We start from the raw sequence: 17,142 nt of genomic DNA on the forward strand, positions 1-17,142 counted from the left end.
GGACCTGATTGGAGGAAGCACTAGGAAAAGTAGGTGGAGCGCGAGACCCAGAAGCGGAATCGAGGAGAAGTGAAGGGCAGCCCCGTCCCCTGCGCAGCCTTTTCTGATTGGCTTGCTGGCGCGGGGCGGAGCGCCGAGCTGCGCGTCCATTGGCTGTTTGGTGGCGGGGGGTGGGGCCACGCTTAGAGGCCTGACCAGACAGGACTTTCTTGGGTCCGCTCTGCTGGGCCCGGCTTTGTGGTTGAGGTCGGGTCTCTGCTACTGGCCCCGGGAAGATGGTGCTGGGTGGTTGCCCGGTGAGTTACTTACTTCTGTGCGGCCAGGCGGCTTTGCTGCTGGGAAATCTCCTTCTGCTGCACTGTGTCTCTCGGAGTCACTCGCACAACGCTACCGCCGAGCCCGAGCTCACATCCGCTGGCGCCGCCCACCCGGAGGGCTCTGCCGGCGCTCAGAGCTGGGAATATGGCGACCCCCACTCTCCAGTCATCCTTTGCTCTTACCTGTAAGCTACCCGGTCGTCGAGGCGGAGATGGCGATGGGGCCAGAGATATATGGGTGTTGGGTAGGGGAAGGGAGGCTGCTTTTTATTTTTTCAGACCCTCTCCACCTGAGGACCTGATAGCACGCGGGAGATAAATGTCATGACAGGTTTCTCACTGCTCTCACCAATGTGCAGGGGAAAACCTTGCGGGTCCGTGGCAGATCCTTTGGGATCCCGAAAGAGGAGAACTAGGGAGGAGTAACATCACATAGTCTCCGGAAGAAGGATACAGGGTTGTGCCTTCTCTATGCTGCTCCCTTTGACCAAAGGAGAATCCATCGTAGGTGCTAGTAATGAGCCACGAATGGAGTAAATTACTTGACCTTGTCTACAAGCACTTTTAAAAAAAAAAAAAAAAAAAGGCAATATTCTAACCGTTGCAGAACCAAGTCATTTTTAACATCTCTTTTTAGTCCATAAGAAAAGGCGTTTGGGAGATGCAGGGGGAACTGGGAATCTTTTGGCTTCAGTTTCGCCCCCTTAGCCTTGTGGCTCTTTACCTAGGAAAGGGAGACAGCCATGGGAGAAGGAGAATCAGGTAGAAATAGGACCAGAAACACTCCCAATGAAAGGATCATTTGGATGGCTGTTTGACTGCTCTTCTTCAATCTGACAGCATCTCTTGTCTTGGGAACTGTCAGAATAAAACCCTAGAAAACTTGAAGAAATGTCTCTTGCCTGTTTTGATTATATACATGTAAACAGCCATTTTTGGAAAAAACATGAGAATGATGGTCATGACCTTACTGGTGATTTACAGACCTGATGAATTTATAGAATGTGACGACCCAGTGGATCATGTTGGAAATGCAACTGCATCCCAGGAGCTCGGTTATGGTTGTCTCAAGGTGGGTTATTATTTTGTTTTATACAAAAACTCTTCCATAGAGAAATAGTACTGGCTAACTGCTGTTACAAAAAGGTATAAGGGGTACAAAGTTACCTTTTTGTAGACTTCATTAGAATGACTTACTGGAAATATGCAGCATGGCCAGCATCAGTGACTGAATAAGACATTTCATTTCCTCAGGAAGAAGTGGTGTCTGTGCCAAAACTACCCAAATGCACAGACCAACCTGTCTTTGGTTCTTTGAGCTATTGAGATTGACTGATTTAAAGCTATTATGTCACCTCATTTCCTTCAAGCGTGCACTTTCCTAAAAGAACAAAAAAAAAAAGCTTATGCACTTTCTAAAACCAATAATGGATTGAGCTCTATCTTTGTTACACGTGCATTTGGGGCAAAGCTCCTTTTGCCGATGATCTTTCTTTTCATGAGGCAAGCAGTTTCCACCATATCCTTAGGAAACAGATGGGAGTCTTTCACTATATGCCTTTGTAGGAGATTATAGTATTCAAGGAGAAGCCTTTGGTAACAATGGCCTCTTGGAATGGAAAAAAAGCCATTCAATTCAGTTCCATTATTAACATCCTAGTTAGTCTCCCCACAACCAGTGAAGTTCATATACCTCCTCCTCGTGCTGCACAATGCAAGTCAAGATTCAATCAGATATAAGAGAGTTATGGGAAAATATTGTTTGTACTAAATCAGAGACAGAGGAATAAACCTGAAAGTAATAAGATCAAAAAGGCAACTCTTAGTATAATCGTGTATAAAGAAATGTTTTCAATACAATGAGATTTTGTTCTATTGATAATTATCAATGAAGGTTTTGAAGGTTAAAGTTAAGTACTGTATAGAGATCACTTAGTTTTGCCCACTTTATTTTTTTTTTAAGATTATTTGAGAGACAGCAAGCCAGTGGGGGGTGAGGGTGAGGAGGGGGTCAGAGGGAGAGAGAGAATATCAAGCAGACTTCCGGCTAAGTGCAGAGCCTGAAGGTAGAACTTGATTCCACAACCCGAAGACCACAATCTAAGCTGAAATCAAGTCAGATGCTCAACTGAATGAGCCACGCAGGTGCCCCTACTTTTGCCCATTTTAATTAAAAACTGACTTGATCCTGTCATGGCACTCAAACTGCCACTTTCCCCACAAGTCTTGGAGGACCAGTATAAAGGCACTGAATCCCAGGGGAGGTATGATTTCCGACTCCCTTCCCTTTGAGGAATGCACCAATGAAAATAATAGTGAAGTACTTAATAAAGTGCCCGTGGAGAATGTACAGCTGTGCTTTCTCTGCTAGAATTCAGTTACATAAATGGTAAGAGGTCCTGTTCTGAAATTTTTTGCTGAAATTTAAACTTCTACAAAAATGTAATAGAGATATCTGATAATCACACATTCACAACCAAAAAAAAAAGTTCTGATTCAGATGATATTCAAGTTCTTACCTAATTATGTTCATTTATAATATATATAAAACAGACCTCTAATCCACATTGACCATTGCCAAATGCTCAGTAATGTGTTCTCTTTCTTGTAAATATAATTAAAGCATTGTGTTCATCTACTCTAAATGGTATTTAATGAAACTGATGATAAATTTTTTATTATATTGGAGAAGCTAGTCATAAAGAAGAAAAATCAGTTTAAAACAATGTACAAATAGAGTGGAATAATTTAAAATCCCTTGAATCACTAAATTCCTTGCTCTTGAACACAGCTTAACCCAACTTTGTTAGTACAGTTATCATCCTGAGTCACCTTTAATTAGTGAATAGAAAGATATATCTTGCATAACTTGCTTTGGTGAGTTTAGGTTGTTTGTTTTGTTTTGGTTGTCATGCCACAGTTTGGTGGGCAGGCCTACGGTGATGTGGAACACACTTCAGTCCAATGCCGGGCCCTAGATGGGATTGAGTGTGCCAGTCCTAGGACCTTCCTACGAGAGAATAAACCTTGTATAAAGTAAGTGTTACTTTGAATGGGGTAGGCGGTACTTGGTTAGGGGTAGAGCTCTTTTCTTTGTCATCTCTTGATGTGACTTTTATCTTAAGTGTTAAAGGGGCAACATTATTACTGTGCATAATCCATGGACAAGAGCAATGTGGTTATAAACAGGGCACTGGGACTTAAGAGACCAGAAGCCATAAGTTCTAAATGTCTCAATTCATCAACTAGCAAGGTGCTTTGGAAGCCCAGAAACTGTCCCTCACCTACAGAATAAAGGTGTTGGACCAGATAATCTAGCTCCAAAATTCCTATTATAGACATAAATCCTGTGAAAATAGCCTTAATATTTGAAGAATAAAAGTTTTATTATGAAAAGTGTGGGTCTCTCCCCTGGAAAATAAGTTTATCTTTAAAAGAATTAGGGTCATTTCTGTACACTTTTCTTGAAGACACAGAATATATTCATATCATTTGCTAATGGAGCCCGTGGTGTTTAGTGACAATATTAGAGCAATTGCAAATGTAAGACTCAAATCCTTATTGAAGAAACCTCATGTTTAGTTGCCACAAAACAATGGAAGAGTATATGGAAATTAGTGTTCATGTGAGGAAAGATGACATTTCTTTAAAGAACTGCATTCAGAAGTGCAGCCTCAGGAAAGGAGCCTGTGTGGGAGAAACATGGGGGCCCAGACTCCACTCTTCCCAGGATGCCTACAGAGCAAATGTGCTTGATTATTTCTTGTCTGATCCAACTCAGTATTCCTCTATGTCCTGGGTCGTACTCTTTTGAGACCAATTAGAGATTTTCTTTATGGGGAGGAGAAGAGGCCACAGAGGAACTGCTACACCATCTTTTCACTTATGTTAAATTCACTAATCATTAAGTGTTTTAATTTTCATGTGGTAAACATCTTCCTTTTCGTTCCTTCTGTCTAGATATACAGGACACTACTTCATAACCACTTTACTCTACTCTTTCTTCCTGGGATGTTTTGGAGTGGACCGTTTCTGTCTCGGACACACTGGCACAGCAGTAGGGAAGCTGTTGACACTTGGAGGACTTGGGATTTGGTGGTTTGTCGACCTTATTTTGCTTATTACTGGAGGGCTGATGCCAAGTGATGGCAGCAATTGGTGCACTGTTTACTAAGAACAGCTGTTGTCATGGTCCAGAGAGACATGTCTTCTGAATTCATCTCTACAGGCTCAAAACTCTTCCTTGATATCAGACCTGGCCATTACTTTCCCTCTTTGGAGGGAATGGGTTTGGTAAAGAAGGTTTCTGTGGACTCTGGGTTTACAACCCAAATTTCACCTTGCAGACTAGAAATGACAAGCAAACAGTGTTTGGGAATCAAGTATGTACCTTTCCTTATATAAAAAATATAAAGGCTAATGGCTAACTTACAAGTTGTAGAGGGGTTTCCATACTGTATTTCTGTACATTGCTGTATCTTCAATACTTTAGAGCAAGTAAACCCAATAAGATGAACACAGTGAATATTTTTAGCCTTGTGCCTTTTGTGACCTTAAATCTTCCTGCAGAGGAGATATGAAGCTGAACCAATGAAAATCTTCAGCAGAAGTAAAATGGCCATGGATTTTAATACACATTGAAATTCTGACTTTCTGAATTCAAGTTGCAGAATAAATTCTCCCAACCTGGAGTGCTGTTTGGTATTTTCAGTAGATAGAATGAGACTCAAAATTGTTTGTTTTGCCAAAAGCTGGGCATTTGAAATGAGCCACTCTATTAATAAACCCTATTATTACATCATTATGCTCCAGAGGCAGTATATACTGTGCAATAATTTCATTTCAATTATATTTTGAAAGCCCAACAATAATCAGATGTGTCTGGGTTTAGCTATCATCTTGGCTATCCTATCTGAAAATTAGTTATCTACTAGTTTAGAGAGTCTATGTTATAGGCTGGTAAGAAAGATCTCCTGCAACTAACTGTAAAACTAAAACTAAAATTCTCCACAATTACGTAAGATAAGGTGAAAAGCCTCATAGCTTTGGGGGAAAAAAAGATTCTTACTTAAAGGACAGAATTACTGAGCAATGGGTAGAGTTAAGATGTAATTTATGGGGGCAAACATAACACATTCCATCAAAATAGGCATGGTACTGGAAGCTCTCACTGTGGGCAACAGTAGTCAGCAGTTGCGAAAAAGAGACAGCCACGCTTTTGCATTCCCAAGTCACTGGGAATAAAAGGAAATATCCTTAATTATAAGTGGTTTAAAAACTTAGTTCCCATCCTTTGCAATTTAAGTTGAAAAGAACTTTTAAATATGAAGTAAAAGGAGGACTTTTCAGACAAGTAGAACTAAAAGCCCGATATTCAGGATAAATCCTAAAACCAATCATAATAGATTACTTAAGGACCAAGAATCGGTTAAAATAGCACCAGATACGTTCTATCCTTATGAAGCAGCTTTTCTAAATGTTTCAGCTTTATCATCCCTGATTAATAGGGTCACTGTGTTTATATTATCAAATGGTTGGCGATTGTGTAAAAATTAAAACATTATTCTGCCTTGAGAATTCTGTACTACATTGACCATAACCTTGTTTGTAACAGTAATAATTAAAATTGTTGTAGGTCGTGAAGAAACTAGATCCCATCCCCAGGGGAAAAAAAAATGCACTTAAAATTTTGCATAGAATTTAAGGAGATGCCATATTATTAAAAAAAAAAAACAAAAACCTAACTTGTAAGAGAAATCTGGAAAACAAATTAAAAGCTTACCAAAAATCAGGTACTACGCTAAGCCACAAATCCTGGTTCATCCCACACTTTGGAAAAAAATCTCCTTCAGGATATTCACAAGCCCCATCAAAAACAATTTTCTTTAAAAACACCAACACTTTGGCAGCTTTCAGATTCAAAATTACTAATGTTGCCAGGAGGATAAGGATGGGTAAAAAGGTCAAAGTCTATAAGTTATTGAAGGATATGTCCTATAAAAGAAGCCCTCTCACAGAAGGCTCTGAGACCACAGGCAGGGTGATCATTAGAATCTAGTATTCCTCAGTGACAGTCCACAGTAGTCAATTTGAATTTGACTTAGAAATGATGCTCATCAAAAAAAAAGAAAGAAAAGAAATGTTGCTCATCCTCTGCACCTACAAACCCTGGCCAAATGTGGTACTACCTGAAAAACTGATTGAGAAAGGTAGTATTATTAAAAATTCTATTTCCTTTGCACTCTGGATTCAGGTTGTCTCTTCATATTCAGTAGGTCTGTTCACTCGTGCGCATGTGTGTATGTGGGTGTGTACGTTGGTGTTACATCCAGTTTGTGGCTATAGAGAAGTTTTAAAATCCACAAGTGTCCTGTCAAGGTTAAATTAGAAACTGACTGTTTTTCAGTTGTTTCCTGTGTTTAAATAAAATGTTATCAGCTTCCCAGACTTCCTGGCACCATGTCCTTCACTTGCTTTAGTGAGGCTTCTTAGCAACAGTAGAGCACCCTAATCTAACAGTCCCTGTGTGTGTGTGTGTGTGTGTGTGTGTGTGTGTGCGTGCGCGTGTGTATTTTAAAACATTCATTTTTCTTAAGAAAGAGACCCTAAAACTTGCCATCTTTGGCACATCTTCAATACAAACCAGGTAATATAGCTTTGATTTTGTTAGATGATTTCTCTTTAAAGCAAGATAATTAATTGATTATTTCAGGTGTGACTGTCAGGATCAAAGTTTGACTTCCTCGACGAACCATAATGGAAAGGGAATCACTGTCCTTCACAGCTTCAATAACATCAGTTGTGGTGGTAACAGGTTGCCCATTTATGCTGACAATTACATCGTGGTCTCTCAACCCAGAGCTGGGAGAGGGGGAAAAAAAAGACCATGAAATTATATGTTTTATTTGTTCCCATCTAGAATTTAATATCTGTCTCCTATGACACTATTTTGCTGTCATTTTTTTTTTTTAAGATTTTATGAGAGAGAATGTGTGCACAAGCAGGGGAGGGAGCAGAGGGAAAAGCAGACTCCCCGCGGAGCAGGGAGCCTGATGTGGGGCTTGATCCCAGGACCCTGTGATCAGGACCTGAGCCAAAGGAAGAGGCTTAACCGACTGAGTCACTGGGGCACCCCTATTTTGCTGTCATTAAACATTGAGCAGGGAGCCTGATGTGGGGCTTGATCCCAGGACCCTGTGATCAGGACCTGAGCCAAAGGAAGAGGCTTAACCGACTGAGTCACTGGGGCATCCCTATTTTGCTGTCACAAACAGGAAACCAGAAATAGCCCAATCCTTTCAAATACGAGGGCTCTTGTAAGATATGCTAGGAAACCACCTAGGGACAACAATCCTATTTACCTTTATAAATTCAGTCTTCTAACAGAATCATGTAAAAAGTTTATTCCTCCCATATTATTGGATTTGGTTTGGAATAGGGAATTTTGCTTTTATTTTTTATCTGTAAACCTCAAACATACTCCTGGTCTTCCCAGGAAAGATGAAGAAGAACACAAGCAATAAACTTTTCCCCCATACAGTTTGGTTTTGAGAGCTCACTCACTTGCCCCATCTCCACCTACAAGTTATGGAAGTGAAGAGTCTGTTGAGCTGTATGACTGCTCTGCTTCCAGGAAGTCAAAAACCAGTCACCCTTCCAAGTCTAAATATTTAAGACTCTGGTTCTAGGCTGCTTTTCCCCAAAGTTGTGATTATATTTTGTCTCCAATATATTTGCTTCACATAGAATATATATTCTAGAAACTTTAGGTCAATAGTAAGCTGGAAGAGAGACATCAAATTAAATGATTCCAGGAGACATCGTTTTAAAGAAATGTGGAACCAAAGGAAGGATATGGGAGGATTACCAAGATATGTGGAGTTAATTTTTTTTTTAATACAAATTTAAAGCCAAAGGATGTGAAGAGAAGTTTGAGGGCAAAGCTAAAAGCCTGGAAAACCTTTAGCACAAGGACAGCTCAGGAGGATGACTGGGACAGTGCACAAACAAGAAATTTAATCCACTGTAGTTCTATAGGTAGAAAAAGAGAAACCTGCCAGTTATTGCTGACTGTATACTATGCACCAAAATGAGGGTATGAGGCTCAGCCATAATAAATAACCTATCCCATGTGCTACAGCTTGGAAGGGACTTAAAGTAGAGTTTGACCTTGGGTCTTTCAGACTTGAAAACCCATCTTCCTGCCACTCGCTCTGCCTCTTAGAAACAAGAGAAGCAGCTACAAAACAGGACAATCCGGGAGTTAAGCCAGATTCCACGTCCCTGCTCTTGACTTAAATGTACCTCTCAAGTGAACTACCTCTCTGTACAATAGCTGCTGTTTCTGTAAAATAAAGCCTATATCATAGACTATTGGGGGCTCAAAAAGTATGTAAAACACTTGAAGTGATGCCTGACATAGTAAGGGGTTAATAAGTGCTGGCTGTTATTACTGTAATTATTGTTATTGGATAAATAACAATTAAATAGATAGATAGATATAACTGGGTGAAGCCAGAAATAATAGATTTCTGGTTTATCAGTGATTTCAAGCAAGCAGTAGTCCCACACTTTAATGTTTATACAAATCACCTGGAGATCTTGTTTAAAACAGATTCTGATTTAGTGCTGGGGCCTGTCATTCTGCATTTCTTTTTTTTTTTTTTTTTTAAGATTTGTTTATTTTAGAGAGCACAGCCACATGAGAGGGGAGAGGGAGAGAGAGACCGAGAGAGAGAGAGAGAGAGAGAGAGAGAGAGAAGCAGACTTCACCCTCAACGCAGACCCCGACTCGGGGTTCAGTCTCACAACCCATGGCCATGACCTGAGCCTAAATCAAGAGTCCAGTCTCAACCAACTGAGCCACCCAGGCACCCTTCATTCTGCATTTCTAAAGCTCCAGGTGAAGCCAATGCTGCTAGTCTACAGACCACACTTTGAGCAGCAAGGACTAGGAGAACTGAAAGAAATAGCTTTGGCCTTGAACCAAAAGATAAAAATAAAGGGGTAGGGGAAGGGCAGGAAGCAAGAAAGTCTAGAAAAGCCTATGACACGCCAAATTTAGTAACATGAGACCTAACCCTTAGCTATTAACTTTTAGTACCCCATGGTTTCTTCCCCCTACTAAAAAAGTTGCCATAATATAAAAAGAGCTCTCGAGAAACAAAAGCAGTGAGAGAGGTATACTGAAGAAGTATAAGAGAGAGATCCGGGAGAATAATTGTAGGACAAGCCACCTCTTCCCTCAGTAAGTATAAATGTTTAAAAATGAGTAAAATCAGCTGGAGCACTTCTCTGATGAGCTGCTCTATCCTTTGCTTTATTAACATTCATTCATTCAGTGCTGGCGTCTGATATAGTCTTCCAGAGTTCAAGAAAAAAGTATCTTAAAGTACCTAAAATATATTCTTAAACTTTAGCCCTCCCGAATCTTTCCTATTCTTAATAACTAAGGTATCGAAAGTAGATTCAAGAATTGCTAGCAAAATTAGTTTAAACTTATGCTATTAACTCATCATGAATGCTTGGGCTACAAGAAAAAAGAATCATCCCCTCCCCCAAAAAAGTCCTTCCAGACACAGGTACACAAATCTAAATCAGCACTGTCCAATAGAAATGTAAGACAGGCCACATGTGTCATTTTAAATTTTCTGGGAGTCACATTTTTAAAAAAACTTCCTTAATTTTAGAAATCTCTTTAAAAATAGGGACACCTGGGTGGTTCAGTAGTTGAGTATCTGCCTTTGGCTCAGGGCATGATCCTGGGGTCCTGGGATTGAGTCCCACATCGGGCTCCCTACAGGGAGCCTACTTGTCCCTCTGCCTGTGTCTCTGCCTCTTTTTCTGTGTCTCTCATAAATAAATAAAACCTTAAAAAAAAAATTTCTTTCAAAATAGATGAAACTCATTTTAATAAAATACCTATTTAACACAATATAGGTATTATTACTTTAACGCATAATTTTTTAAATTATTAATAGGTACTTTAGACTGTTTCATAGATGTCTTTGAAATCCACTAGAAACAACATACAACGGTTGTGCTACTGTATAACATCTTAAACAATGCAGTAATTAAAGGCAGTCCTTCCAAAACAAAAGGTATGTTTAATGGAAAAATATTTTATATTGATTGCCTCTGGGGTTTTAATTTACATAAATTAAAATTAGACAAGATTCACTTCCTCAGTCACACCAGCCACATCTCAGTGTTAACAGCCATGTGTGGGCTGAGCCACTGTACTCACAGTGCACATCTCAATCCACATATTTACCATGGTGCCCTAGCTGGGCCAAGGCCTGAGCTCTTACCTTTCAGCAGCCGTTCCTTGAATCACCTCATACACAAAAACCCCAGAACTCACATCAGGAAAATCTGGATCTTGCCTTTTCATCTCTTGAAGAAGGCTAAGAAAAGTGAGAAAAGGTTTCCCAGAAGATTAAGAAACAATGAATTCACCACCTGAGCCCCAGTCAAAGCCTCCAACTCAACAGGTACTCTCATATGTTCTACTCAAGGCTTCAGGCAGCCAGGGAGGATTCCATCACAGTTATTCTAACCTGGGGGTGGCCCGGTTCTCTACCAAAGCCCCAAATCATTGGACATTATCAGGTATAGCCATAGCGAAAGAAGCTACTGAAACATAGTGTCAAATATTGGTGCAGGCAGAGGCAGATACCTACCCTGTGATAACAGGGCCTACTCTCCCAAGAGTAGCTAACTGTGGTCCACATGCTTTAGATTCCCTGTTAAGACTGTCCATGTGTGCCCTTTGCTTCTGAAAAACAACCCAGACATACTGAAACCCCTGCTTACTTCATAGTGAGAGGCAGCATCCGCAGACCGAGATACTTCTTCTGTGAAAGAGCCTTTCCTGGAAAGGAAAGTTATAGGGTGTTACTAACAACAAAACGTCTTTCCTTTTGGCAGAGCCTAAAAAGACAGCAAGTCACAGAATATCCATACTATAATTGTAGCTGCCCTTTCAGGCTGTCAGCAATGAAAACACGCTTCAGGGAACCTTTAGTCACTAGCACTGACACTGCTGCCGTCCACCTCTCATCTCCAGCCCATGGGTTTCCTTTCTGCCATAACTCACCTATTTCTGGGCAGGACACATGCCTGGTTTTGTGCCTAGTTGCCCATATTGCCACCCGAACCAGGGACCCCTGGTCCACAGAACCCCATGGCGATCTCCACAATAGCCCGAGTATTCCTGAAAAGCAGGAGGGGGAGAAACCCCCCACCCCCATTACCTTTCAACTGCCGCTCGTGGAATTCTGCCAGAAACTGTCGAATTCGATCGGAGGGAATGGCGAAGGAGATTCCCGCTGTCACCTTCAGTGTATTTATGCCAATTACATCACCATCCTGGCAAGGGAGGAGACCTCACTGGGTTGCCAAGTTGTGCAAAGTGGCCAATGCAAAGCCAGGACCAGCAGAAGAGAGAGTGAGGCTAGTCAGGGAGGTCCAGAGCACAGAGGGGCTAGAGGAGAGGCAGGCTGGGGCGGGGGGGAGGGGGGGGGGGCGTGTAGGAGGACAGGGGGCCCGGGGGGCCCTGCCCTGTGCAAATCACCACTGAGGGAAGGTGTTGTTGTTGTTTTTTAAGATTTTATTTATTTATCCATGTGAGACACAGAGAGAGAGGCAGAGACACAGGCAGAGGGAGAAGCAGGCTCCGTGCCAGGAACCAGATGCAGGACTCCATCCCAAGACTCCGGGATCATGCCCTGAGCCACCCAGGTGCCTCTGAGGAAATTTTTTTTAAGCTTGAGTTCATTTTCTCCTTCACCAAATGATTTTAAAAGTGAGCCACAGTTTGTATGTTGACACCGTGAAGGGGACAAGGACTATTTATGAAACTAAAAATAAATATGGAAAAGAAAACGCTGTTGGATTTGCAATAACACTTCAGTGAAATTTCAGAATTAGCTGATTGACCTCTGAGAACAAAGCTAAGAAGTGGGAACCACTTTCATCTTCGTGCACCTCATCATCCTTTAGCCTTCATTGGGTCATGGGAAGGGTAGAAAGGAGACTTCTGGTCATATTATAATACATATCATAACTCAGTAGATCTGGAGTGTGGTCTGATGGTCTGCATGTCACCCCTGCTCTAGTAAACTCGTTGTCTACTGGAGAAAGCAGGCACAAAAAAATTACCCGCGTTGCTATGAGTTAAGAAGGGCTCAGTAATTTCACATAATGATTCATCCTCCAAAGAGCAAGTATAATGTGTAAGGAACCGAAAACAGCCCAAAGGGCCTTAGCATGATCACAGACTGTATATCAAATAGCACTGCACTCTCTATTTTCAGTGTATTTGAGCAACTAGAAATGCTTGCATTTCCACTAGAGATGCTGAATAAAACTTTACAAATTAAATAAAAGACAGTGTAATGGGTTCTCACTGTGGCTTTTCTATCTCAGGTCTAAAAACCTCAACAGACCACGTCATGTAGTTGGCATTCTGGGATGAGGGACAGATCTTCATATGTAGCAGCAGGGAGTCCTCAAGGATCGACATTTCATAGTACAGTTGGACATCCAACATACAGTTTAGTTAACTTTTGTTAACTGCACGATGAAAACAGAAAGCATGTTGAAGAGATGTCAATAAGCAGAAGTGAACCCTGGCACCATCACTTGGGTGAGATCACATGCCATGTGACAAGTGATGATAAATCCACCAACGACCTTAAAGTTTTGCTAACCATTTACTTAAGGTGCGATAATAGAAAGTGTCCTATCCACAGATCTCTGGTCTGCATCATGGAATGTGAAAGTCTTTGAAAGTTCGGAAGAGACAAGAAGCAGCAAGGAAAGTAGCCACTTACCAAGTTCACCAGGGGGCCCCCAGAATTGCCGTGCTGAAGACAGATTTTGAAAAAGTCATCAGTGCTGCTTTTCTCCTTGGCATTTATACAGAGTCCCTAAAGAGGCTTACCAACAGCACCCTGCTCTGGTGAGCCCCTGTTCCTCCCAGGCAAGCAAAGCCGTGCCCACTGTCATCACCAACAGGGAAGTCAGTGCAGGTAAAGGACAACAGCAAGAGGACCATCACCTTCTACAGTAGGGGTGGCCTCTAGGACAGACCCTAAGAGACAACCCAATATCATGGATGCCAAAGATCACATCAAACCGGCTAGACTCTAACAACATGGCATTCCATCCCTCCCGTGAGAATCCAACTGGACTTTGCACAGCCCCAACAGACCAAAGGGACATGAGGGCATTCTGACATGCTCTTCTCCCTGTCCTGCCCTACCTTATCAGCTGAGGATGGCCCTCCCAAGTGACTTACATTAATTATGGCATCAGTCTGGATATAGTCCATGTCTGAATCCTTCAGCCCCAGCTCTCTGCCCCCTCGCTGTGTAGTGCTGACGATTCCTGCAGTCACTGTGTTCTGCAGAGAAAATGGGCTGCCCAAGGCCACCACGAACTCTCCAGCCTGCAGGTCGGATGACCTTCCCAGCAGCAATACAGGAAGGTCACCCTGCACGCAGCCAGGAGGGGTGGGAAGGGTAGAGAGGTGAAGAACAAATCAAGAAGAGAATCAACCAGTATTTGTGCACAACCCACATCTGACACTGCCAATGCAAGAATCACCCACCCACTCACCTAGGTTCTACAAGTCCCTAATGCTTCTTCCTCAAATCCCAGCAACCACCAACTGTCACTCCGTAAGATGATCAGGATCATCTCTAAAGTCTAAAATTATTGCTTTGTAGAAATTCCTATAACTAAGCCAGCAGTGAAGTAGCTGGTGAACATACCACTGATATTAGCAACTCACTTAGCACTATACCAGCTCAGAATTCTATAGTCAAAACCAAACCACAAACAGAAAGGAGATGGCCCAGAGCAGTGCTTCTCAAACTTTAATGTGCCCATGAATCACTCAGGGATCTTATTAAAATGCTGATTCTGACTCAGTAGACCAGGGTGGGATCTTAGATTGTACATTTTTTAAGAGTTCTCAGATAATGTCAATGCTGCTGTTGTGCAGACCACACTGTGAAGCAAGGACCTCAAAGTATTCCTTAGCATCCTCGAATCCATTGTAATCAGTCCTAGTATTCTAAGGCAAGCAGAGAGAGGTTTCCCAGGAGCAGCAGCTGTTGAAGGAGGAGGTAAAGGAGGCTGGATAGTTAATAGAAATTGTTAGGGACATACAAACAGGCATAAAAGAAAATAAGAGTGGAAAATAGGGAAAAAGGAAATTTAGCAAAGAACATATACCAGGTTAAAAAAAAAAAAAAGATACGTGGGAATGGGGCAGTGAGGGAAATGGCAGCAAACTGATGAAAATCTCCAGATGTACAGACTGATTTGGCCCTTGCACACTCACGTTTGGCTCAATCTTAATCAGCGCAAGATCCAATTTATGGTCAATGTCCTTGATAGTGGCTTCATACTGGACCCCACTCTGGAGCTCCACCTGGATCCGCTGCTGGTTGGTGATTACGTGGGCATTGGTAACAATGAGCCCATCCTCAGACACTATGAACCCAGAGCCGCTGGATGCAGGCATATCCTTGCTGCTAAGAGGTGACCTGTCCCCACAAGACAACAGCATAAGCAGAGGGCAGGAAAATCAGGGGATCCATCACAGTCTGGGGACATGGGAACCTCTCATTGATCAAACACACCTCCACCACAGTTTTCTCAGACATTTTACTATCCCGTCTGTGTTTTTTTTACTTTTTTTTTTTTAAGATTTTATTTATTTATTCATGAGAGGCACAGAGACATAGGCAGAGGGAGAAGCAGGCTCCCTGTGGGGAACTCCATATCAGGACCCTGGGATCACACCCTGAGCCAAAGGCAGAGGCTCAACCACTGAGCCACCCAGGTGCCCCCTGTGTTTTCATTCTCTGCACGAGTACTTAGACTCCTCATGTTCAGTGCCCTGGCCACCTCTTAGGAGCAGAACAGAGAGCTGATGCCAACTCTCCTTTTCCAGGGACAACCCCCCTCGCCTCCTTCTCCAGTGCTGGTCAGAGCAGCACCCCTCTGCTTCAGAGAGGCCTACCCTAATCACACTCCTGAGAGCAAACGTGCACCCAGTGCTACATTATTGAGGACCCAGGCAGGTAGGAAGTGGAAGAAGGCTGGTTCCCGCTTAGGTTCCACCACCAAGTGGCCTCGTGACATCGGATTTCCTTCCATGAAAACGAGGGGCCCCCGAGCAAGATCACCATGGGGGTGCCTGCTAGCTCCTACATCTGACCTTCAGTTATGCCGTGGGAGTTGAGGGAGAGAGAAACCCCACGCTCCTAAGTGCAGAGGAGCAGCCCGGCTCTGGAGGTCGCAATCCCTACGCTTCCGCTCTTTGGCTAAACCACCGCGAACGGGTTATCCAACCTGTTAGGGCCGCGATTTCCTCGCAGCGGGTTTTAGGACTCAGCGATGCCCGCGCCGCGGGGGCGGGGTGGGGGGGCCCTGGAGCCGGGTGCCGCGGGGAGGCCGGCGGGCGGCCTCCTCCTGCCTCCCTTACCTGCGGAACAGCTGCAAGTGCACCACTGAGGGCGCCACCTTCTCCACCACCGCCGCGAGGAAGTTGTACCGGCTCCGGAGCCGGCCGACACTCCAGGCCCCTGGGAAGAAATGCTTGGTTCCTGGGGGCCTGGGCGCGCCGGGCGTCCTCTGCAAGCCCTCCCGCTCGGCTGGAGACCGCTTTCTCCCCCTTCCCTCCCGCTCCTCCCGTCGGGCTCCCTCTCTGTTGGCTGCAAAGAGTTAAGAGCTAAGGACCTCTTAACTCGAAGGATGCGCCTTGAGGGAACGACACCTGTTATCCCGGGTGGGTAAGAGAAGAAAAAAAAGGGGGGGGGGGATGGTATTTAACAGGCCCGGGGAGGCAAGCGGGGAGAAACCACGCAGGAACTGGTAAGGCGACACCCAAGAAGGAGAGAAAACTGGGAACGCGTCGTTGACTCCGGAGGCAAAGGCGCGGGCGGGAGCTGCGAGGGCCCCGAGCGCCCCGAGCACCCCGAGCCGCGGGCGGCGCTCACCTCGCCCCGCGCAGTCGCCCTTCAGCACCGGCACGGCCGGGAGCGCGCCTCGGAGACGCGCCGCGCGGTTCTGGGCGCGCAGCTCGCACAGGCTGCGGTAGGTGCGCCCGTCGCTGCCGCACACCGCCGCCCCCGCCGCCGGGCAGCCGCACGTGCCCCCCCGGGCGCCGCGGAGACGCCGGGCGCCGAGCCGCGCGCCGCACTGCAGCCCCGGAGCGCACGGCCGGCCCGCGGCCCCGCCGCACGCCTCGCCCTCGGCCGCCGCGCACACGCGACAGCAGCGGCAGCCGTCGAGCACCGGCGACGACCCCGCGGAGCAGGCGGGCAGCGGGGGGCAGCGCGTGGGCTCGCAGGCCGCGGGACAGCGCAGCGGGGGCCTCGACGTGCTAGCCTCGGCCCCCGGCACGGGCCGCCAGGCCGGCAGCAGCCACAGCAGGAGAAGCGGTCCCAGCGCAGCCGGCGGCGGCGGGCTGGTCATCCTGCCCCTTCTTCCACGCTCTCCGGTTCCTTTGGACCCGCCACGGCTCTAAAAAGAGCCTCCCTCTCCCGGTAGGACGCCGCCTCCGTCAGCCCCGGGCTTTAAGGGGCAGAGCCTGGCCGACCTCTGCACACACACACACACACCCCGCGTCCCCCCCAGCCCGCCCCGCCCCGCCCCAGCGCCAGCTCCCCCTCTTGCCGTGAAGGGAGGTCCCCAGCTCTCCCCCCTTGCAGGCTCCCACTTGGAGAGGTCCAGAAAACCGGTAATGGGGCAGACTGGCAAGAGAGATCACCCACTCACCAACAGAAGGTCAGCCTTAGGAAAACAC

The 17,142-nt window shown here is 45.0% G+C and overlaps 2 protein-coding genes across 2 annotated transcripts; one reads left to right on the forward strand and one right to left on the reverse strand.

Annotated features, from left to right (window-relative positions):
- Positions 1-44: 44 nt before the first annotated feature.
- Positions 45-5,008, forward strand: TM2D2 (TM2 domain containing 2). Its single transcript, XM_025993634.2, has 4 exons — positions 45-502; positions 1,302-1,389; positions 3,238-3,353; positions 4,278-5,008. Exons 1-4 carry the CDS (start codon positions 276-278, stop codon positions 4,489-4,491), a joined length of 645 nt encoding a protein of 214 aa, XP_025849419.1. The 5' UTR covers positions 45-275; the 3' UTR covers positions 4,492-5,008.
- Positions 3,685-16,923, reverse strand: HTRA4 (HtrA serine peptidase 4). Its single transcript, XM_072763477.1, has 9 exons — positions 16,334-16,923; positions 15,820-15,919; positions 14,671-14,875; positions 13,621-13,815; positions 13,154-13,186; positions 11,573-11,687; positions 11,133-11,190; positions 10,628-10,723; positions 3,685-7,178 (listed from the first exon to the last, which is right to left on the reverse strand). Exons 1-9 carry the CDS (start codon positions 16,809-16,811, stop codon positions 7,013-7,015), a joined length of 1,446 nt encoding a protein of 481 aa, XP_072619578.1. The 5' UTR covers positions 16,812-16,923; the 3' UTR covers positions 3,685-7,012.
- Positions 16,924-17,142: the final 219 nt, after the last annotated feature.

The sequence above is a fragment of the Vulpes vulpes genome, chromosome 7, assembly GCF_048418805.1.
Source record: "Vulpes vulpes isolate BD-2025 chromosome 7, VulVul3, whole genome shotgun sequence".
Classification (NCBI taxonomy): Eukaryota; Metazoa; Chordata; class Mammalia; order Carnivora; family Canidae; genus Vulpes; species Vulpes vulpes.